This window comes from Aethalodelphis obliquidens, unplaced genomic scaffold (assembly GCF_003676395.1).
Source record: "Aethalodelphis obliquidens isolate GAN/ISIS:26980383/991018 unplaced genomic scaffold, ASM367639v1 scaffold2, whole genome shotgun sequence".
Classification (NCBI taxonomy): domain Eukaryota; kingdom Metazoa; phylum Chordata; class Mammalia; order Artiodactyla; family Delphinidae; genus Aethalodelphis; species Aethalodelphis obliquidens.
Window position 1 is genome coordinate 54409726 of NW_020837946.1, and position 24772 is coordinate 54434497.

The window sequence follows — 24772 nt, forward strand, 5'->3', positions numbered from 1 at the left end:
GCCCCTATTCTAGATCAGGCCCCAAGTACGCAAGACCCTAGAATTCCTTGTCCAAATGGCTCTAAGCGGGACTTCCCTGGTGGCGCAGTGGTTAAGAATCCACCTGCCAATGCAGGGGACATGGGTTTGAGCCCTGGTCCGGGAAGATCCCACATGCCATGGAGCAACTAAGTCTGTGTGCCATAACTACTGAGCCAGCGTTCTAGAGCCCGTGAGCCACAACTACTGAGCCCACGTGCCACAACTATTGAAGCCCACGCGCCTAGAGCCTGTGATCTGCAACAAGAGAAGCCACCGCAATGAGTAGCCCATGCACCGCAACGAAGAGTAGCCCCCTCTTGCCACAACTAGAGGAAGCCCGCATGCAGCAACGAAGACCGAACACAGCCAAAACCAAAAAACCCACAAATGGTTCTAAGCTTATTCCACAGCCTGCACAGGCCTTTCCTTGGATTTATCGTTAGGCCTGAGGGGTGGCCAAGGGTGGCTGTTTGTGGGGGTGTGGACTGGACTGCCTACACACGTGTTTGCGGCCCCTTGCAGCGCAGGGCAGAGCTGGGGGTGGGAAGCAAGTGGGGAAGGCCGTGGGCCAGACTGGTTCTCCTGCGCTGCCAGGTTTCCAGCTCGGTGTTCCCAAGTGTCCAACCTGGACTTGCAGGTTTTGTCAAAAAAGGTACTTTTGTCAGCGTGAAAGGATAGAACATATTTTATTTGACAGCTTGTGGGCTTGATTTACATACTTTAAATATTTACACATACGGTATGGGGACTGCCATTTGTACTCTTGCCCTGAGCTCTGCAAATATTAGGGGCAGGCCTAAATCTAAGTTTCTCCTAGCCTAAAAAACTAAGTGCGCACAGTTACTGTCACGCACGACCCAGTCAGCGCAAATGGTGATCCTGGCTCCTCAGTTCTGAACCACTTAATCAGTCTATTAAGAAAAAAAGGAAAAAAGAAAAATATCTAACATCTTCTCTTGTTAATAAAGGTACTGCTTTTTGTTGAACTTATTTAAGATTATATATAATAATGGCAGAGTTGGATAAGCTTATAGGGACTGGAAGCTATCATCTCTATGCATCTTCAGAAAATGACAAGTGCGATATATTTAGTTCCCTAAAATAAGATCACTTGAATATGTTGTAATCAAGCAGGAATATAAATGGAATATAAACCAGGAGACTTGTTATAGGCAAGAAGTACTCTCTGGAATTTTACTTAATGAACTGGCTGCTTAAAAAGAAAATTCTTTAACAAGAATTTTTTTTTTCTCTTTCAAGATGGTGCCTTTGTTGACCTCTACACCGTCAGACGTCTGCATGCCCGGAGCAACTCCACCAGCTGGTCCTGCTTTTTTATCTAAAATGTCCATAAGGATCAATGATACAGAACTAACTCACTTGCTGCGGCTTAAGGTAATTGTTTTATTTCTTCCCTAGGAAGCATTTTATGTCCTTTGCTATTGTAAGATTATTTACCTTGACAAATGTGAGTTTGCAAATGCAAACACTGCTTTTGGTATTTCTAATGGTTACTTCTCCATAATGCTCTATCCATCTCCTCCCACTCAGGATGTTGTGTATGCACGTGGTGACCTTATTCCACACATAGCAATCTCCATACCTAGTGAAGAATACAGCACTGATGAAAAACAGTGAAGGTAACAAATAAATATTACTGTTTCTACCAATGAGAATATTTTTTAGCCATAGCTTCCTTTCCCCTCATCTTTCTCTTATTTCTTTCTTGGAAGTTTCTATGTGTTCAAGGCCATTTATGACATGATTCATTCATTTAAGGAACATTTCAGTGCTTTCTATGGGCCAGGTGCTAAAGCTACCAAGTTGAATAGGGTCTGTTTCCTGCTCTCCTGGAGCCAATAGTACGGTAGGGATAGATGGACGCTTATAAGAGCACAGAGGAGTGTCCTTAGATCTGCCTGGAACGTGGGGCGAGTGGCAAGGAAGATTTTCTAGAAGAGGCTGCGTCTGGTCTAAGCTTGGAGGGTGGAGAGGAAGGTACTACAGGCTGGGAAAGGCAGAGACAAAGCCACAGAGGCCAGAAGGGCACAATGCATCCGGGGACCTGTGTGTGGCATGCTTCAGGTGAGTGGGTGTGACGGGAGGTAAGGCTGGAAAGGTGGGACAGGGCAGAGCAGACAAAGCCCTCAATGACCCACCAGTGAGTCTGGACTTACCCTATAGGCAATGGGCCATCACAGTAGGGTCCCAGGGAGGAGAGAGTAGGGTGTACATTCAAGAAAGGCTACTCTGAGGACATTGTTTCATGCTGTGAGTTAAGGCCAAATATGTGAATAATTCTTTGGGAAAAGACTGATGAGCATAGATGGCATGAATCTAATACAAATTCTGGAGAGTAAGGTTACCGAGTTTCTGCCAAGGAAGGCGATGACAGTTCCTACTCACCTTTAAATTTGCGCATTACATATATGTTCAAATAAAACACTGTTTCAAAATGAAATGCTTCTGGGTTTCTAAAAAATTTATGAATTGGTATGATGTAGGCACTATGGAAAACTCTCTTCCTCATGAGTTTGTAAATATTGAAAGTTTATTTTGTGGCCGTGGGAATTCCTCCCTCTCCCCACCGTCCTCTATATTGAATCTACCAGCAAATTCTGTCATTCAAATAGACAATAACAAAACAACAAAAATCAACCAAATGAAGAAAGAAAGAAAAACAATCAAGCCTTTGGCCTCAATGAAAACTTCAATTAATTTTAAGATGTATAGGCTATATCCTCTAGAAAACAACCATCAAAGGATTCTATCACTTCCTTAATTAACTATACATTAAAAATAGTGCTACGGGAGGGAGGGTGGGAGGGAGGGAGACGCAAGAGGGAAGAGATACGGGAACATATGTATATGTATAACTGATTCACTTTGTTATAAAGCAGAAACTAACACACCATTGTAAAGCAATTATACCCCAATAAAGATGTTAAAAAAAAAAATAGTGCCTGGATCTAAGATGAACTCAAAAGTGAAAGTATAGATTATATAAAAAAGAAATGGCTAAAAAGAGCCATTTTAGTTTGCATTTTATTTTCATATAAAATGCAAACTAATGTGGTGACTGGGACAGGTAGGCGCTGACTGATGAATGCAGGATGTGAAGAGATAAAAAGGAAGCTTTGACACATTTGCTGAAGTTCTCATTTGCTTTTGTCGGGGCCCAGTCTCAAAACTTCGGTGAAGTTAACAGAAACATTGGCCATACAGGAAAATGGCCCCTTGGTACCTTCTAGAGTTTCAAATACCCATTTATGATTTAAAAAAGCAGATAAGAGACCAAAAGGAAGATGAGCGCAACCTACTTTGGAAGCATGGCGTTCAGGGTTCCCACAGGCAGGATTTCCATCGACTTCCCCCAGAACTTGTTTTTCCATCTGATATCTAAACGACATAAGGCAGAGGACAAGAATATACACTCCATATCTAATCATTTGCTCTAGAAAAATGAACTTTTGTATTACACTTTATATTTTACAAAGGAAACTTTTGTAATCCCAACTGATTCTATAGTGTTGCTTTAATAAGACAAGTGCCTGAGGATGGCCCAAGGTGAGAAGATTAATTGTGAACCCCCCCCGCAAATATCTATGTATATTTTTCCATAATATATGCTCTATATGTGTTTTCAACAAATAAAACTGGTAAAGTCTTGGAATAACCTGTGTGTGTGTGTGTGCATATTCACATACACACATACATAGACTCTACTCTGCGTTAATGTCTCCATAAATGTTGTTTCAAGTTTTAACTAAATGGTGGAAATATTATATATATATGTATATATATGTGTATGTGTATATGTGTGTGTGTATGATGTATAGAAAAAGTAATTGCAGATTGTGGTATTGCAGTACGACTGATTTATATACATATTTAAAGAGTACATGACTTGGGAGAACAGTAAAAAAATAATGCCTCTAAACACAGATAGGTAAGATTTATGAGAAAGTGGGATTAACTTAATGAACATGTTCCTGTGCTGGCTGTTAAGATACTACCCAGGGCCCAGCACTTCATCTCACATGATGGCTTTATGTTTTACCTGTGGTCACTCAGGTGTATCTGTGTATTTGTAATAACTGCCCGGTCTCATTCTGATGAAATAAGGGAGCTTAGTGCCATCTCCACAAAATTTCTGACTCTCTTGTTCTGACGAACAAGAAATGATTTACTTTCTTAATCTGAAATAAAGTACAGTCACAGTGCTGCTCTATCATTTTATATCCTTTTTAGGTTGAGGAAGTACATGTAAGAAGAGTCATACTGCGATCAGTGAAGTACCCTTTGGACCTCCCCTGAATGTGAGGGAACTATTCACACTTAGTGGTAAATTTATATATATATTTTTTTCTTTCTAGAGGGGTTTTGAAACTTTTTATTCTAGGCGAGTTTGCAACATTCTAATCGAACAATGGGTATTGATTTAGTAGAGACTTCATTCCAAACCCCCAAGCCTCAGTGAGTTAAAAGACCAGAAATCACTGCAATGTATATATACCTAAATAGACTGTGACCACATACAACGTGTTCTAGAGCCTTCTTTGAGGATTAAGATCTCTTTGCACACCCTCAAGAAGCAAGAAGCCAGCAGATACAACCTCCGTGCTAAAGATGCAGACAATGAGTTGAATGAGGTAAGGAAATAGCCCTGAGCTGGCATAGTCAGCATAGAGCTCTGCTGTCCCATAGGGCTTTGCTTCCTAAATAAATAATCCCATCTCCTAGATGACATGGTTCCATCTTTACATCAAGAAATCTAATTTCTCAAACTGAACTCCACACCAACTACCAATATTCTCTGAGTTCTAAAAGTAGAAATCTAAACTGAGTACTTTGGAAACTAGAAACTTTCTCATAGGCTCATCAATTGGATTTTGAAGTGATAATTGAAATACAAACCTTGCCAAAACACAAAATTCTTGGATTCACAGTGACAGGCAGAAATGGGTGGATGATGGCTAACCTGGGAATTAAAAACAAAAAATGACATCAGTGTTAAAACTTCCATAAATGATAATTTTTTACAACGTATATTGGCTACCCCCAAATAAAAACTACTCAACTCATCCATCTCTATTAGTGAATTATTCTCAAAATGTATAAGTAAATTACTGAATCTTTAACTTTTACAACTTCATGCTTAAACACATTTAGAAGTTGTAGTTATATAGATAGGCTAAGTGAATTTTCTGTTAATTAGTATTATAACCCATCTCAATCAGATGTTTATCAAAAAGCTATTTTCATCATCAAACAGCACTCCTACAGTTTCTATACAGAAACTCACGGGACTTACCTGTTCTGAGAAAAAACGGAATCCTTTGTCCTCTCTAATGCATTCATAAGTCTCCCCAAGGACAGGGTTGAATGGCTTACTTCCTGCTCTGAAATAGGTGGAGCAATATCCTGAAACTGCAAATGCAGCAATAAGAACCTGTTAAAACATTTAAGAAAGGAAAATAATATAGGAGAGACTACTTCCAGGTCTGCTTGTCTCTTATTCCTCTAGATTTTATACATCCCCATCAGTGGCTGCTCATTTGACGGCATCTGCATTTTCTATTTTTTGCACACACTCTTCATATACTCATAGGGAAAAAAAGATAATTGAAAATGAGGTTAAACTCTCTTCATGGGAACCAGCAGACAACTGAAGCCAAATATTCTTCATTTATCTGTCTGTCCAACTTCCTGAGTATCACAGAGTTCAAAGGTTCTGAAAGCCAGTGTATAGGTTATGCCATTTGCACAATCTTAGCAGGAGGGTTGTGGCTGGTGGTGCTTTTCAGAGGGCAGGTCAAGTTTTCCACAATCACATGGAGTAGAGGCCAGGGCAAAGAACAAACAGGAGGTTACTTTCTCAGACCTAAGTTCCTGAACAAATGGGCTCCCCTGGCATTCAGGAAAAGCTGATAAAGCAAGGCTAGGCATGTCTTAAACCTGTGAGGAGGGTGATACCTTTACATTCTAACTTTAGAACCACCCAGAACCAAGAATAAGTCACAAGGTGTGTATCTTTCAGTAGAGGTATCTGGATCTTTTTGGCCCTGCCTGGTTTATGCAATGGATTCCTCTTACCTATGTGGTGAGAGTATTAGGCAACAACCAAATATGCTATCATAATGAATTCTGCCTTAGCCCAGGTCTAGGGTTGGCAAATCTCCAAAGGGCGCTGCTCTGTTATTTATTACCATGCGCTCATAGGGACTGTCCGTTTCCGAAGCCTTGTCCAGAAGCTCACTATACTCCATTTCCTCGCAGAGATGCTGCAGAGTGTTGAGTGGCTCGTTTAGCTCCACAGGCATGGAGACTTTAGACAGGTCTTTACCAATGTTGTTCCTCAAGATATTCCATAGGTTAATGTTACTGGTGTCGGGACAGGGAGCTGGCAGGCGTGCTCGACGTCCGTTTCGGAAGGCTCCTCCTGTAAGCTCCCCGTTCAAGACTGGAAGAGGGAGAAAGAGGAGAATCACAGTGCAAGAGATCTTGCTTTTCTTATTTCCCAGAACCTGGGAGGGTAGGAACCCTTTCAAATAATTCTGATTGTGATACATTTCTTAAGCCTTCATTATACTCTCTCAAGAGGGAAGAGAATTATTTCAATACAAGGTTGCTGATAAATGCACAAAACATCAACGTACAGTTTTTTAAACAAACTGTTAAATATACTTAAGTATTACACAAAAAAAGACAAGTCAAACTTCTAAAAATTAAATATATTTAATACGAAGGACATAAAATTTTGGTTTGCCCAAGAACTAAACTTTTTCTTTTTTTCTGTATGTCTTTTATTATTATTATTATTTAATTTTTGAATTTTATTTTATTTATATTTTTATACAGCAGGTTCTTATTAGTCATCCATTTTATACACATCAGTGTATACATGTCAATCCCAACCTCCCAATTCATCACACCCCCACCCCCACCCCCCCGCCGCTTTCCCCCCTTGGTGTCCATACGTTTGTTCTCTACATCTGTGTCTCAACTTCTGCCCTGCAAACCGGTTCATCTGTACCATTTCTCTAGGTTCCATATATATGCGTTAATATACGATAAACTTTTTCTTTTAACCATCTACCTAACAAAATTTTCAACCATTTACCTCACCAGATTATATGAGTAACAATTTATTGATCAGCTGCAAAAGGAAAAATTAGCTATGGGGTCAAAATGATTGTTCATTGAATCATCAGCATTGTAACTTGGCATGTAGATAGAACCACCTGGAAGCTCAAAGGATGCATACTTTGCCGAGAAATGTTGTCTGCAACACTGGTGTTGTCTTCAGATATATTATCACTCACATCACTGATGTAAGACTCATCATCTGAAGCCTAAGGAAGGGAAGAAAGTAGAAAGGATCAGAACTCTCATTCAGTCTTGAAAGTTCAGAAAAATCAAACAATGAAAAACAACAGGATATTGCCCAAATGAGAAGCAGAGGTCACAGTGGGAACTGTATGTGGCATATGTGCAATGAACACCTGAGGGTCCCCCGTGAGCCAGAATGTAGGATTGCCAGAAAGCAGCCCTGTCTTTAAGTAGCTTTCTGTCTTAGTTGGGCTGAGACGCTGGGGGAGGCCAGCGCATAACCAGAAATGTTTCAATTCAACACAGTAAGAATGTGCAAAAAAAGGAGGCCCTATGGATCCCCCTAGAGGAGTCAGGACAGGCTGCCCGGAGGAAGTAGTATTTGAACTGAGTGTTGGAGGATGCAGGAGTTGCCCAGTTGTTAGAAGGGGGAGAAGCACAAGAAGAAGGGATAGTGTGCAACAGCAAGGACCATGAGAGAAACATTTATTCTAGGAGTGCTAAGAAGTCGAGTGGCTGTAACAGAGGACAGGGTGAACGAGATGAGGTCCGACTGTGAAGGGTTTTTCATGTCAACATAAAGGGTTCACAATATAATCATATGAGTTATTAAATGCAAGGAAATGACAGAGTCATATTTAATTCTCAGGAAGATACTCAGCAGCTTTCCCTAGGGAGGCCAGACAATAGGATCCTACATAGATCTGGGTAAGAAATACTGACCAGTAACACTAAGATGGCCACAGTAAGGATCAAGTAGTAAAACTGCATTTGGGAACCACATCTGAAGTATACAGACAAAATCTGGCAGATTATCTGGGGGCAGGGGAGAAAGATTTAGGGACAGGGAGAAATCGAGAATTAAGCCATTCTCTACGTGAGAGAAACATGGAACTAAAATGAAACCAAAATTCACATAAGAATAAAATTAAGGGGCAGGGACTTCCTTGGTGGTCCAGTGGTTAAGACTCCGTGCTCCCAGTGCAGGCGGCCTGGGTCTGATCTCTGGTCAGGGAACTAAGATCCCACATACTGTAACTAAGCACGCGCACTGCAACTACCGAGCCCATGTGCTCTAGAGACCGCGTGCTGCAACTAGAGAAGCCCGCACACCACAACGAAGGCCCAGCACAGGCAAAAAAAAAAAAAAAAAAGAATAAAATTAAGGGGCAACATATGTACTAAGGGGATTTAGAGACAGAGCAGATAAGAAAACAGAGAAGTACTGTAGAGCCATTCAGAGGAATGGGAAAACCAATGTTTCTACTATAGGCAAGAAAGCTGTTGATACTTATTTACTATCTTCAAAATGGAAATATGCTGTTAATTTTTCTGAACATAAAAACAAAACATTCTTATCGTAAAAAGTTAGAAATTACATGAAGCTAAACAGATGATATGAAAATCATCCATTCTATGACCTAAAAGAAATCACTTTCAACATTTCATAGGTACTACCCCCAATTTCAAAATGCCTATGTAAACACACTGATACGTTTATCTTTAGATACTGAAAAAGGGGATTGTTTTACATACTATTTTATAGTGTTCTGAATATACTTCCATTCTTATAAATATAGCTCTTCATCCTTACTTGGAATGGCAACGTATTTCATTAGACAGTTATATAACACAAGGAACTTAACCAGCATTCACGTGGCTTCCAATTTTTTATTACTTACAGACAATACTTGGATGAACATCCTTGTAAACATATTTCTGTGAATCTGTCTGGCAATTTCATTAAGATTTATTCCCAGAAGCGAAATTGCTGGGTCAAATGAGTCTCTTTTAGGCTTTAGCTGTATGTTGCCAAATTGCTCTCCTAGAAGACTGTACTGTATTACATCGTTCTCATCATCAGTATATGAGAGCATCCATCTCTCACACCCACTTAAACACTATACATTATCAATCTATATTAGTATGTATCTACCTAACACACATAAAAGATCTCTAGTTTGAATTTCATCTTTAGTGAAACTGCTGTCTTATCTTTCACACATTTTTCAGCTTGTCATATACACTGCATTTTTTTCTAGTTTGCAATTTATTTTTTAATTTGTTTATGCCACTCTTTTTGGCCATGTAAAAGTTTTAAATTTGTATGTAATAAAAACCATCAGCCTTTGCCTTTAAGGTTTCTGGATTTATTGCTGATGTTTTTAATAGAGTTGGGGAGAATTCATATATTTAGGGAGATAGAGTTATACTCAGAATGATTTTGCGTAAATGAATAATGATAGTTTTGCTTTTGCGCCCTGAGCAATGCTATAAAGATAGCAAATTGAGAATAAAGTCTTTTTCTCATTTGTATTTTCCCACTGCAGCTGGCTTCCAGTTCTCATTGACTGCAACTAAATGGAAGGCTAAGCCTTTAGGCCCATGAAAGCCACATTCTAAACCTTGATAGAAATAAAAGGTAAATCAAACTCTTCCATGTGATTTCTCTGAAAAAAGCTAATCACATCCAATTATGTTAAGAGAAGACAAAGGCCTGCCTGAACCTAATTCATGTTGCATGCATGTGTATTACATGAACATTTAGAAGCTATAAACAGTCTAGTCCTCTTCAATTTCTAATTTCACCCAAACTAATATATGATAGAAATAGTCCAATATCCATGCCCATGTAGAAAGTTCCGTGTAGAATATAAAAGAGCTCTACAATGACAGTGGGCCCTGAATAAGATCTATATTATCGTACGTGTGAGCAGTAGCTAAGGCCGGGCAGTCTGGCTATGGTCCACTCACGCTGTCCTGTATATACAGTTAAGGCTCTGCCATATTATAATGAAACAGTTAATATATATTAGTTTTCTCTCCCATGCTCAAGAAGTCTTGGAGCCAAATATTTCTCTTTAAGAGGTTTGGGATTCAAGAGAGTTCAGGAAATATTTTTTTCTAACTGCGACCAGGCATGCAGCATTGCAGAAACAAGTTTAAAAGGCAAGTTTAAAAGGCAAGGAAGTAGATCATTCTGGAAGTGAGAAGAACATTTTTTTTAAAGAGGTTGCGCATTCATTAAGTGAAGCACATAAAGATTTTTCTCTCAGTTATGGAAAATGTTAATGTAAGACAGCTAAGGCCCAGATGGTTCTCCGATTAATCATATGTAATGAGCTATAAGCATTCTTTCCTTCATTCAGTTAGCAAATATTTACTGAGTTCCTGGTTCACCAGCATGTTCTAGTGCTGGGGACAGAGTGGTGAAATCTCTGCCCTCACTCTAGTGGGGGGAGACACACAATAAACATACGAAAAATGTATTTTGTTGGATAGTGATAAGCATTATGGAAAAAAAATCAGAAGGGAAGAGGCATGTGAAAGGTCAGGGGTGAGGAGGAAATGGTAGCTCTACACTGTAGGTAGGGCATCCAGGGTAGGCTTCTCAGAAGGTGACTTTTGAGTAGACTGAAGTGAGTGAGCGATTTGACCCCGTGGCGCTGGAAGTGTTCAGCCAGGGTGGGCGGCAATGCAGAGGCCCAAGAGCCTTCGGCAGCTGTCATGCAGAATATGCAGTTGAGCCCATCCTGCAGCAGCTACTAGGATTCTCACATGTACAGTAAACCAACCAGGTGGGCTTGCCAAGTCTGTTGTCCAGAGACTCAAGGAGCCTTCTGGGGGCATCTCATCACAAGGGAACTTGGAAACTTGGGCAGATGAGGTTGCCTCAGGAACGAAGTCTTAGCCTAAGGGGAAGAGCAACCTTGAGAACATGGAGGTGCCTGTCACTTGGGTTTATCTCCTGGTCCAGCTTCTTCAAATACTTAAGACTGAGTGTTGTGATAAAGGGGAAAGATTTAAGTAAAACACAGACATTTTATGAAAACCTGTAAGATCCAGTCATAAAGAATAGATGTATAGCTTAGTTTTTTCCAGTGTGGATTGTAGGAGAGAGTCACTTTCCTTATTTCAGCAACGGACAAGGGGTGTCTGGAGCAAATTGACAACTGCAGGAAGTACTCCATTGTCCTCTGGAAGGCACCAGAAGAGAGGTTGCAAGAAGCTGCAGCTGAGAGCAGAGACCAGATTATGAGTCTTTGTACAATAGCTAAGGAGTTTATATTGGACACTGGGGAATAGGGACATCATCAGATTTGCATTTTGGAAAGATTAGCCAGGCTGCCCAGTGGAAAATGGATTCGAGGAGGCAATAAAGGAGGCAGGAAAACTAGTTATGGAGACTGACAGGGTAATTTAGGTGGGGAGCTGATGGAGGATTGAATTGCAGTAGCAGCAGTGAAGCTTTAGGAAAATGTATGTATCTGAGAGTATTTAGGTGACAGAAGTTACAGAACCCGATGAGTAAATCAACTCATGGGTGATGGGTGGTAGTGAAGGGAAATACTGAGGCAACTCAGGTATTTGATGTGAACAACTGGGGAGAAAAGCACTTAGAAAAGCAATATGAGAAGTATGGGTAAGTTTGAGTTTTTCCCCTTGGGGGGTGTGTGTGTGCATGTGTGTAAGGGGGCTGCTGATTAATTCACTTGGACATGCTGAATTAGACAGTCTGTGGAGCACCCAGGTGGCAATGTCTCACAGGCAGGTGGTTGGGTGGATCCTGAGCTGACTCTTGCTCTCTCTTTAGACCTGCTTTCTCCCTGAGCTGTAGACCTGAATATCCAACAGGTTGCCAGATAACTCCACTGGGAGGTCTGATAAACTCACAATGCCTTAAAGTGAGTATATCAACTCCACACGCCTCTGTCCTCTACTACCTTGCCCCTCTATCGGCCACTTGGTCCACTCTTTCACGGGGGTAGCACCACCCTCTTGCTTGGACTCATGCATGTAACCTGCTTCACATCCTCTTCATTTCTGCATTGCCAGTGGCTGGTGCAAGTGGCAACTGGGTGCCCAGTTGAGTGTGACCCCAAGAACTAGAAATAGGGAAATTAGGTTGCTCTCATAGGGCTATGCTATAAACTTATCAGATGATGGGTCAAAGCCCAGATAATGTATAGTTAAGTTTGTCTGCTTGAATAAGGACAAAGAACTGGGTCAGCAATGGAGGCCCAGAAAAGGGAGAGTCAGAGAAAAAAATGCTGGTAGCATGTAGAACTAGCATTAAACTAGTTCTCTGTCTTGTGAATGGCAGTTTCTGTGAATCTTTTAATGTATGACTTGGAATCTGAGAGGCAAGTGCCTAGCTTGATGTGGTAACAAATTCAGTACCTGATACAAGAATTCTGTTTTAGCTTTTCTCCATTAGAAAAGTGATGTGTTCACTCTTTCTATTTTCCACTTATTTTTGTTTCTAAAATCACTCATACTTCCAAACATCCAAAAAGAACTACTACTAATTGTCAGGATTTTTCCTTTCAATCTATTTTCCATGCATATGGAAATAACACTGAGCAACTATTTCATCTCCTTTTTGTAAAAATGCAGTACAGATTTGCAATCTCAAATGAAAAAATTCTTAAACAACCGTGTGGGAAAGAGTTTTGGCTGCTTCTCCCATGCCAAAAAAGAAAAAAAAAAATTCTAAGTGTACTTGACTAAATTTCAGTAAAAGAATTTCTGCAACCTGACCAAGGAAGAGATTTCTTGTTTCCAAGACCTTGTCAAGATTCACGGGCCTGACAAGCAATCCAATAACGCTTTTATGGTAGCCAGTGGTAACCTCCAAAAATGATAATTAGCCAACTAGATATATGCTAGACATCATCCTTCTAAGTTCAAATTCTTGTCTCTGGTAAAGATGTGTATGGATGTGTGTGTGTGTATGTACAAACATGAATGGTAATTTTCTTATTTTCTCATGCTTAATGTATTTATTAGCTAGTCTCCTTCTATAAAGGAGTCTGTTATCAACTATTTGTTTACCCTGAAATATGAACTGTACAGGTAAGTCAGAATAAATCTTGATTCTTTCTTTTCATTCATCAAATTTGTGACTATTGAGTTGGTGCCCAGTGTTAAGGGCTCAGTAAATGGAAACCATATAGTTTGCATGCTTTTGGCTTTGCTACTGTTTGGACATCTTACTATAATATTTTTTTTAAAAAAAGTTCCACAGTCTTACTTTCTTTAACCGAAATTCATGGCCAGAAGCAGTTAGGGTTGATGCATCAAGGAACCTTACCTCATTCTCTGAGGAGCTTGCAGAGAGGAGCACTTCTTGGGCATCGAAGAACTCAGAGACAGACTCCGACATGGAGAGGCGGCTCTCATTGGCTACTTGTTGTGACAGGGGGAGACTGACATGGATTTGCTCACCAGCCTACAGAAGAGAAAAGCAGATGGTGTAATCGTTTTCTTCCCTGTAAGAATGGCTATTTGTTCAAATGAGACCATGACGTACTAGCCAGATTTCTAGAAAAATTCATACTATATGTTAAAAAAGTGGTGACCACAGCTAATTTTCACTTGCAACTGAGTAATGACCACTGCATAAGTTTCCTTCCAATATGCCTAAAGAATCCAAAAGGTGCAGCTGAAAGGTGAGTTGATTTTAAATCTATGCTCAATTAATATTAAGTGGAATGTAACAGGTTGAGCCCCTATCAATACCCTGAATTGACTGTGGAGACAAGTTCCTTGTCATATGCTTAGGCTTGTCATTAACTAGCCGTATTCTAACCAGTATACTACACCTCAAGCAGTATCTGTAGACACCACTAGAGATATGCTAAGAAAACAGTCTAGAAGACTAATTTTTGAGACGGAATATATAAAAGTCATTTTCCAGTTTGATCATGAATTTTATCCAATGAAACATATGATTAGAGTATTGAACCTTATTTCAAATTGTATTTTTATTCAGTAAGTAATAAATATTGTTTTCAAGGATACAATTTAAGTTTCAATCAGAAAAATATGTAAGAGAACTAAAATATATATATTCTAGTACACATTTCAAGTTGCAAAGAAGATTCAAACTGAGATTGTTGACTAATTTTTGAATGACAAAATTTTAGAAATACCTCTAGATTCTGGGCAGTTGAGTAGGCATAAGTGTCATCAGAGATCACAGGACCCATGGAGGTGGATGGACGCAGGGTGGGTAACTTACATCAAAGAGAAGCTGTCTGGGGATGGTATTTCCTAAGCAGTTAGATGGCAGAACACTTGCACCCACAGATTTCTAGAAAAATGTACATTTTTGGTGCAAATATGGCCTTAGTATTCGTTAAAGCTCTCACCTTGTTACATGTATTACTGTTGAAAAGTATAAATTCTCATGGCTAAAAATAATAATTTTATAAAGGATTATAAACAGAATTATACACTCAAGTTTAGCCCAAATACTGAATGTTCTCCTATCCTCTAACCATTTCTTCAAAAATTCTTCTGAAAAATGGAGTAATAGCACCTACCTCAGAGAGTTGTTGGGGGTGTGAAATGAGATAACATGTATAAACTGGGTTAGCACAATGCCAAGCACATAGTAAGCATTCACTTGACACGCGTTAACCATTAATTATTAGCATCATCATCAGTAGGAGCTGTAGCAGCACTAATAGTAGTATCTTAGCAAGGTCAGGTGACTTCTCTTCTTAGATAGGACTTTTAAAACAAACCTTAAGCAAACTTTTATTTAGCACCTTCTCAGCTGAAAGAGTTTGTTTTCAACATTTCATGGGCCACTGATGATAAGAAATATTTCAAATGAAGAGTGAGAGAAAGTTCACAAGCTGGAGTATATACAAACTAAATATTCAGTAGCATGAGATGAACACAGGAATAAATAAAAACAGACAACGGATCACCAGTAATCAATGATGTCAAGCTCATGTACATCCTTCACTCCAAAGAACACTGAACTGTCAGCAACACAATATTTATGCAGGGAATCGTATCAGCAGTGAAAGAACTGTATAAAAAATAAATAAAAATAGGCAGTAGATTTAGGTGCTATAAAATAAGTATTCTACATCTATTAAAAATGAGTCTTACCTCATCAGGGCTAGGAATAATATTTACACTGACAACCTGATCACAAATAATAGATTCTGAATGTATTCTGTTCAACCGACTCCTTAGTTCAGCGTTCTGGTTGAGTGCCTTAAAATAACAAAAACCGCATATGTAATTTCAAGTTGTGACGCAAGCATAAAGCAGAACAAGCACACAGGTACACTTCAGACAACAAGTCTTAGGATGTTCTTAGCTGAAACTTCTGGAGCCACCATAGGCCAGATCCCCCTGGTAAGAAGGAGGTAAATGGCTCAGAATTGAGGCACTCATTGTTTTGCAATATAAGGCCACTACTTAGTAGGTTAGTGGGTTGAAAGAGTTCATGGATTTCATAAAAATGATTCATGGGATTTTCTCTCCCTTACAGTCAGGTCCATTACACCCAAGCCCAGTCTACCACCACATATATATCACATTTTACACCCTAGGATAAAAATTATTGAGTCTTTCCATTTTTTTTTTTTTTTTGGTTTTAGTTTCTAAAATTTGGGAGTTGTTTCAAAACCAGATATCTTAAAAATTATTTGGAAATGTAGTGAACAATGAACTGGCTTCATTTTATATCTAGAGCTATATTTTAGAGCTATATTTTAGTCTGGTGAAAGAAAATAGTTGTCTTTCCACTTTCTAGGAGCACATAATTAATACCTGTGACAGTACCGCAGAACTAACTCAAGCGTAGACCAAAGATGCCTTCCTTGAACAGTGTAAACATCGCCAAGTATAATAAAGAACATATCACAAAAAGGAAACTAACTCCAAGCTACCTGCATCTCATGACTTTTAACACATCCTAAGTCAGCATCAGTAAAACACCATCTGCTACAACCCAGTTTAGAAGGTGGGGCAGAAAGAGAACAGCTTTACATAAGCATGGGCTCCCTAACAGGGGCCCTGTGGACAGAGGCACATGGAGCACATTAGTGCATGGGAACCTGTTCCATATACAGAAGACACATGTAGCTGACTGGATTACACCAAGTCTCAAGTAAAAGACCTTTGTGAGGACAAAGCCCAGTGAAAAGCTGGACAGCTCCTTTCCTTTCCATTAAAACCAGCAATTAGAAGATGGAAGTGAATGTTTCAGAGCGAAAGATAAATGTCAGGACTTACTGAAGAGCACATCTGCCCCAGGGAGTGAGGATTCTGCTTTTCTTTGTAAAGAGTCGATGACTACGGGAAACCAATACATAGACAAATATAACAGCATAACTATAACTCTGTACCTATTAAATCACCCAGGACAAATTACACAGTGGCTAAACTTCACACTTGCATTGAGTGGTGCAGAATCCTTGGGCATGGAGCACAGAACAGCCCCTCTCCCTTCATCCCAGCTTTTGCTTTATAAGGAGAAAACTGTTCACTCACAGCTTTTGGCTTTTGTTTAAAGTCTTTAGGACCAGTTCGTAAAATATGTGTAAAATAGAACACACTTGGTCTTGTGGGCTGTCAGGTATTGATGGATTAAAGGTGGACACAGATCCTACAGTCATATTGCAGACAGGAGGAAATATCTGTCCACTTCTCTGAGAAAACAGGGATGTGTTAGTGAGAAAAAAGGTGATTACTTTTTTAGTAAATAAACCATGTGCTTCCTAATACCTTTATATTCTGCAAAAGTGCTCAGGATCATTTTTCTTGGAGCAAAATCTCGAACACTTGAAATTTGAAAAAAAAAATACTGTATCATTCATATTCTTTGTGACTACATATGCTTATTTGTTCTTTCATTATTTTTCTGTCCACAAGTGTACTGAAAGCTGTCTTAGTTATTGAAATAATTGGAACCAGATATATTTTGTTGTCTTGGAAGTAGGAGGCCTTGTTGTAGGTTGTTTGATGGTTTTAATTGCAGAATCACATTCATGGCTTCCGGGTTTCACACAAACCTCAACTAAGGGTTCCTCCAGAGTGACTGCACCTTCTGTTGTCCCTGGAACAGAGCTAACAAAACAAACCCCACAAAAACTCAAGGGCAAGGATAAGTAATGTTTTTTTCAGAGGGTGGGAGTTTTACACACAAGTTTCCCATTTATAAGGAAACTTGGAGAATTGTTTGCTCTGGATGTCTAAGAAAGTTGAATTCCCATTTAAGCGCTCATCTCATCCAGTATTCATTAAATGTAATCTTGCCTACAGGTATGTGTGAAGGCACACAAGGTGGCCTCTAGCTGATAATATCAATAGGAAATGAGATGAAAATTAAAGGAATATTGTATTAATAATATATATGCAGTGGTAGAAAAACGTTACGTGGCACAAAAAAGCGTGGAAATAAATAACTATTCCAACTCCGGCAACCCCAAGGGCAGAGAGTGTAAGCGGATGCGGAGCATGCAACAGCCCATTTCTGTGTGTCTTGCCAGGACGGCTCCTCCTTTTGCCTCAATCACACAGACTGTTTGGAAGTTGGCTACAACCAAGCGCCATGAGCGCTCTTAGGGAGTGTTCAGGACCACATTTGTTACCTCCCTCCCTGAAGCTCACCTATTTTCTCTACAACGATATTATGGAAACATCCTTGGGAACATCGAGGTATACAGATATTTTCAGTGAAATGACACTATTAGTGATAATTAACATAGAAGAGCCCAGTTGATGGCAGAAACAATATACAGAATGCACCCGAGGAGTCTGTACAGTGGTGAAGCGAGGGAAAAGGAGGCACGTCGCCAGCCACTTGCACCAGCTCATGAGCAAGAAAAGCCATGGAAACTTGTGAGTAATAACATTGCTCCAGGAGTGGCAGACGGGGCCAAGGCCTAGCAGGCAGGAAGCAGCCTCGGGCTCAGGAACTGTGCCTAGATTCTTTAGGAAGTCTCACTACTTGCTTCCATAAGTGAGTTCAGACCGCACTACAAACTCTCTGCAAAGTATACTCATTTTCCCACACCTCATGTCCCTCATACACATTCAAGTGTAATATATCCAAGAAACACATAATTCCTGACCCACCTATAAAAGAAGTTACCATCTTGAAGTTCTGAGCCAGAGTTAATTGCCCAAATCCTCACCTCCTTGGCTATTAACTACCATTCACCCTCCTAGGCAGACAATGGGTGAGAATTTACCCTAGACTGGGTGAGACTCTGGCATAGCATATGCATTTTACTGAATGGAACTGTGGGTTCTGGGAAGGACACATAGAAGCCTGAAGGCTGGAGAAGCATATGAAACATGGCAATATGGGATCACCAGAAGACTTAAACCCTTCAGATAAAAGCAAATTTTTACCTCACTGGTAAAAAAGCAAATTTTTTCTCACTGGTTGAAAAGGAGTGAGAATATGAGTATGGAAACTGTCAAAGCTAGAGCTATCAAGAACCTGGGTATCTCTTAAAAATCACCTTGTTTTTTATTTAAAAAAATACTATTATAGTGTATTTGGAAAACACAAAAAAGTAGAAAAATATTTTTAAAAATTCATACCTTACTACCCAATCAACCAATTTCTGGTAGCTTGGTATATTTCTTTCTTTCCTTCTTTTTTTAAATTTATTTATTTAATTAATTTATTTTTGGCTGCATTGGGACTTCGTTGCTGCACGTGGGCTTTCTCTCTAGTTGCAGTGAGCGGAGGCTACTCTTCGTTGCGGTGTGTGCACTTCTCATTGTGGTGGCTTCTCTTGTTGGGGAGCACGGGCTCTAGGCGTGCGGACTTCAGTAGTTGTGGCATATGGGTTCAGTAGTTGTGGCTCGTGGGCTCTAGAGCACAGGCTCAGTAGTTGTGGCACACGGGCTTAGTTGCTCCGCGGCATGTGGGATCTTCCCGGACCAGGGCTTGAACCAGTGTCCCCTGCATTGGCAGGCAGATTCTTAACCACTGCGCCACCAGGGAAGCCTAGTAGCTTGGTATAGTTCTTTCTAGCTTTTTTTCTTATGCATTTTCCACATTATTTAATGGGAACATACTCTACATCCTGTGTCTGCCACTTATTCTTTGTACACAGATATTTATTTTATGTTTCAAACTCTTCACAAATGTGGTTTTAATAACTGCAGAACAAGTGATTATTTTCTACTCTTGGGAACTTACGTTGTTACTGATTGTTATTAGCATAAATAATGCTGCCATGAACGTTTATGTGCATACAGGCTTTCTACATTCAGCATTAACCCCTTAGGTTATACATATCAGCCATGGACCAAAGGGTCAAAGGGTCAAATATTTTTAAGGCTTTTAATAAATATTGCCAAATTATGTCCAAAATGACATCAATTTAAAGTTACTGGATAGCTAAAAAAAAGATGTAAAGGATTCTATGAAGAATATCTTCATATACAACAAATTTGGCCAAGTCTCAGGGAACTCTGAAATTCAGGAACAAAGACACTTAAAACATTTATCCCAACACAGAATACTTATTTTGGTGTATAAAATGTTGTAGACAGGAAGGATGGTAAACGCTATGACTGGGATCTTAATTATGCTGCTATGTGCCTTAAGCCAATGTTTTTGCTTACATTCCCAAACATACCACGTTTCACCTATTCTAATACGCACAATTCCTCAAACATTAACACCTCTGAAGCACTGGTCAGTTTAATTGACAGTTTTTTCCTTCTTAGTAATGCACAGAATGATGGCACATCTAACGGTGGACGCCGTACTGATTTAATGAAATTCAGTAACTCTAGACTGAGTACTGGGTCATATTCTGCTGCTCACATTTGTATGGACCCAACACCCAATGCATTTAGCACAAGCTGTGTACAAACTCCGGGGCCAGAAATCAAACTGGTAATAGTGACGGAGTGTAATGTATTGAGGACAGACTCAAGGCAAGTTGAATCTTTCCTTATAGTAATCTAGGGTGCTGAGTTTACCATAGGCTTACTATATACTATTTGATTTTGGTGTTCAGTACTTAAAATTATAGCTGCTGTGAAATAAGGTCATTTACAAAGGGATATATGCCACACAAAATACCTTGTCCTACAGGTGTAAATCCAACATCTATGCTGCCTTTCAGGTGTAAAAGTTTACTTTTAAAGTTTCATGGGGTAAAATAACAGAACTATGTACATTTTTGTATACGTATAGATCAGGGATGAAATACTACTTTAGAAGAGAAATTCATTATACTGTTCAGCCTTGCAAATTATTACATGCCCAAGGCAGGTAAAAATTTATGCTGAGCATGTAGTGAAGAATGCTAATTTTACTTATCTTATTATGCTATGTACCTTCTAAAAGGATGATGGAATTTGCCAAGTTGATATATTTAGAAGCTTTATTGAAAAGCTGCATTTTAATCATCAGACCTATATCAAATCAGACTTATGTCAAATAAAAAATAAGCTTTAAAAACGTAAGACTAATCTAAGAAGTTATTTAAACAGTCTCTCTCTCTCCTTCCCTTTCTGGGGGGAGACTTGGATTGGTAACTGTTCATTAAAAAAATATCTGGGTTTTAACTGATGATACCTGAATAAGGATCAAAGATGTCTTTAGGCTACCTAAAATCACACTATAATGTGAAGTTATATTAACATAGAAACATATGTAGAACAGCTGTCTCAATGTACTCAAGCTATTTCATATCTTGTTCAATCCTTAGTGCTATATTTAAAGAGGCACAATGAAAACAACAGAATTAGCCAATCAGGATGGCTACATCAGTTGTTTCCCATCTTCAATGTCTCCTTATCTGCTAGTTCCTTCCCTTCATGACACAAACAAACTTAGATGACTGCCAAATTCAAGGTTGACTTTCAGTCCATATATCATTTGCTGCTAAGTCAGACCCTGTTAACCTTTTCGTTCTTGAAATTATCAAAACTGTTTACCCTTGATCTCAATGATCATAGCTATCTAAATTTGTCAGCTGTTTACCCTGGGTTTCCATCAAAGGATCCTCGTTTTTTTTTTTTTTTTTTTCCAGCTTGTCCTTTAAATACTAATGTTCTCTGTGGCAGCTCCATTGGCCTCTTTTATTCTGACTGAAAACACAATTTATCAACATCTATAAATTCACCGATATACGGGGGTATCCACATCTTCCTGCCAGGGCCTCTCTCCTGAGCCCTAGAGCTCAGGAGGAAACGACCCACCCAATGGGAAGGTATGTACAGACACAAGGATGTGAACACAGCCAAGATGCTGTGATAACACAGAACTGGAAGCACTGAATTCGCTAGTGGACAGGGTATAACTATCTTTATAGTCCCAAATTATTTTCAAATTTTTTGAGTTCAAGAAAATGAAGTAAATATAACACGCCCCGCCCCTTGCAAATAATCCAACAAAAATCTGTTGAGGCTCTAAGTCTAGATACAAATAAATGTTTAGACAAGAGAAGGAAACATTTAACCCAAAGCACGCAGTTGATGTAATTTCATTTTATTTTACTTTTATTAGGTTGGTAACAGCTGCTGCTGTCTCCTGAGGTCCATCAAGGTCCAATTCTTCCACGAACCTGATCTCTGGGTCTGCTCACAGCTCAGGCATCTCTCATTTCTCTGAACACGCAGAGGCCTGGAAATCTGCACCGCTCGTGTGCCACTGGGAATGGACTACAGCATGGTCCATTTAACTGTTTCCTGAGTAAATACTGCTCATCTCAGTAGTCAGATCATGAACTTCCTGGGAACATGGCCAGGGCTACTTTTAACTTGGTGTCCTATACCTTGCACTGTACCTAAAGTACAGTAGTTGAATGAAACACAATGAATGAATGAACAAATGAATGACTGCTTTAAAATTTCTCTTCATCACCATTTCTAATCTCACCTGACCTCCCAAACTTAGATGTGTTTACTATTCTCTGTCTTACCAACAAGCAAATAAAAGCAAGCAGGCGGGAAACAAGCATATTTTCTTATTTTTCTTAGTACAAGCTTATCTCATACCACTAAGACTTCAATCCTTAATACATCTGAAGAAAAACATTGCAACATGTAGGGGGACAACAGTGTATTTGACACATTTACAAGATGACATACAAGATGTTTACTAACCATTATTTTGATCTTTCTGATTCATGATCCTTTCAGGATCACGATTCAGCAGATCGATTAACATGGACTAGGTGTTCAACAGATACATGACATGAGATCAGTACAGGGCAACCATTCAAGTGTGCATGTGAAGGAAGCCCTCTGAAGACTGGAACACAGTTGCCGCTTTGAATGCTCAGGCTCTCGAGTTCCCTAGTTTTGCACTGGAAGCAGCATATGCACCTCAACTGACAGTGTTTGATGGTAAAGAGCAGAATGTGTGGCCCAGAAAACAGCATTCAATAACGTGAAACTTAACGCTGAAAAGAAGCTGACAGGTCAGGTACATAAAACATGGTGAGACCAGTTTAAGTCTAATTTTCAGGAACTGAGGGAAACTCTTCAAGCAGGAGCTGATCCACATGGAAAACCACTTACCCAGGATTTGCTTGCTCCTTCGCTCTGATCCAAGGCACCAGGAAGTGAACAATATTTTATATAAACACTGAGTTCTCACACAAAATCAATAACAACATTGAAGTCTCAAAGGAAGTTTTAAAGGTTAATTTATAGACTAAATGAAAATATTTCAGAGGAAGTGCTCAGTGTAAGAAAGCATAAGGACAGTTTTAAAGGATTTTTAACAGAGATTTCAACCTTGAAATACACAGGGACTTGATTAGTATTAATAAGATCAATATAATATATATTGAGTAATATTTATTATAGTGTAAAATATATACTGAAATATATATAAGAGTCTAGCCTCAGGGAGCATAACTTAGGAAGAAAATCCTAAGAGTGCAAATCAGAATAGAAAAAATAGGTAATAGTTATCAGTAATTTTCAACAGATTAAAATGTAAGTGGGAAAAAATAGTAAGTGTGGAAGATCTGGTAGATTTTGTCTATTTGACATTGGATCAAACATATTCTGGAACATAACTGTTTAAATGTGTATGTAAATCATGTATAAATGCACGATTTTTTTTTTTTTTTTAAACCAGGGACTGCGTTATAATGACTACAGAGAGGCATTAAAAGTATTCAATCAGCCAAAATAGCAATTATGTTTGCAAGCATGTTTGGTTGATTTTCACTCTTACCTTGATATTGTTTGGAAGAAAAGTAATAAAACGTAATATTGACACTGCAATGTCTTGGGAGAATTTCAGATGATGTGCCATCCCCATGATGGATTGCCTCCACCCCCATCTTTGGCTTATAGGGTTAGGAATGTATTATGAGAGTGAAACAAACACTCTCATTTACCTGAGACAGTGACTGTCGGAGCCGTGCCATCTGCGTGCTGTGGCCTGTATTGTGATCCTGCTCAGAAACCATCTGCTTAAGCTTCTCCTTCTCTATAGCTATGCTATTAAACGCTGACTTCAAAAGAGAATGCACTGCGTGGGGAGAAAAGTAAGAAACAAAATCAAATGGATCCAGAAAAAATATACAAAATTATAAACTTCTCAGTACTTTAACTCATGCACAGATATTTTCTGGAAAGTTTATGTTAACAGTCTAATTGAAAGTCAGCCATAAAATGGAATCTACCAGAATATCTATACACAAAACAAATATAGGAATGGTAATTAATCAGGATGAAAGTTTTAGCATTTCAAACCAGATAAACCAACAAAGACCTGGAAGCAGCATAAAAAATTATATATTTTTAAATTTCAATATTTAGAAACTAAACTATAATTCCTAGAAAGAAAAGGGAACAAGTTTTACTCTGCTATATTTGAAGGCAATATTTGAGCAGTTCTGTGTACAATGAAGCCTCATGCAAATCATTTAGAACTATCAAAAATTATTTCCCCAAAGTGTGCACCCAAACAAAAGCATTTTATGAGTCCTGCCAATATAAATAAGACAGCTGTTTTAGAAGTTCTAACTAGTTCTCTTTCGGGTAGGAAATGATTTGGTCTTAAGAACAGCACTTGCATTACTTTCTCAGCCAAGAACATCATGATATCAGAAGTGTTTTTAAAGAGTACAAATTTCCAGTTATAAGATGAATAAGTTCTCGGGATCTAATATACAGTATAGTGTTATAGTTAATAGTACTGTATTATTTACATGACAGTTGCTAAGAGAGTAGATCTTAAATGTTCTCACCACAAAAAAGAAATGGTGGGACTTCCCTGGTGGCGCAGTGGTGAAGACTCCACACTCCCAATGCAGGGGGCCTGAGTTCAATCCCTAGTCAGGGAACTAGATCCCACATGCATGCCGCAACTTAGGAGCCCACCTGCTGCAACTAAGGAGCCAGCAAGCCATAACTAAGGAGCCCATGTGCTGCAACTAAGCAGCCAGTGAGTCACAACTAAGGAGACTGCGGGCTGCAACTAAGGAACCCGCCTGCTGCAACAAAGACCCAGCACAACCAAAGAAATATTTAAAAAAAAAAAGAAATGGTATGGTGTTAGCTATCACAATTATTTTCAGTATATAAGTATATCAAATCAACATGTATACCTTGAACTTATACAATATTACATGTCAATTATATCTCAATAGAGCTGGAAATAAAATAAAAC

At 39.1% G+C, this 24772-nt stretch overlaps 1 protein-coding gene across 11 annotated transcripts in view; it reads right to left on the bottom strand.

Moving 5' to 3' along the window:
• Positions 1 to 24772, bottom strand: part of OSBPL6 (oxysterol binding protein like 6) — a 212550-nt gene that overhangs the window by 12765 nt on the left and 175013 nt on the right. For 8 of the 11 annotated variants that reach the window (XR_003437181.1, XM_027127151.1, XM_027127129.1 and 5 more), the window contains 9 exons: positions 23496 to 23629; positions 15262 to 15369; positions 13448 to 13585; positions 7289 to 7376; positions 6231 to 6484; positions 5336 to 5473; positions 4939 to 5002; positions 3342 to 3420; positions 1480 to 1624 (listed from right to left, as the gene is read on the bottom strand). Coding sequence is in view for 10 of the 11 variants with exons in the window: in XM_027127151.1 (XP_026982952.1) it covers positions 1480 to 1624; positions 3342 to 3420; positions 4939 to 5002; positions 5336 to 5473; positions 6231 to 6484; positions 7289 to 7376; positions 13448 to 13585; positions 15262 to 15369; positions 23496 to 23629 (1148 nt within the window). In the remaining variant the exon portion in view is untranslated. The remainder of the gene's footprint in view (positions 1 to 1479; positions 1625 to 3341; positions 3421 to 4938; positions 5003 to 5335; positions 5474 to 6230; positions 6485 to 7288; positions 7377 to 13447; positions 13586 to 15261; positions 15370 to 23495; positions 23630 to 24772) is intronic. The other 3 variants (XM_027127181.1, XM_027127161.1, XM_027127191.1) reach the window with 1 other exon arrangement.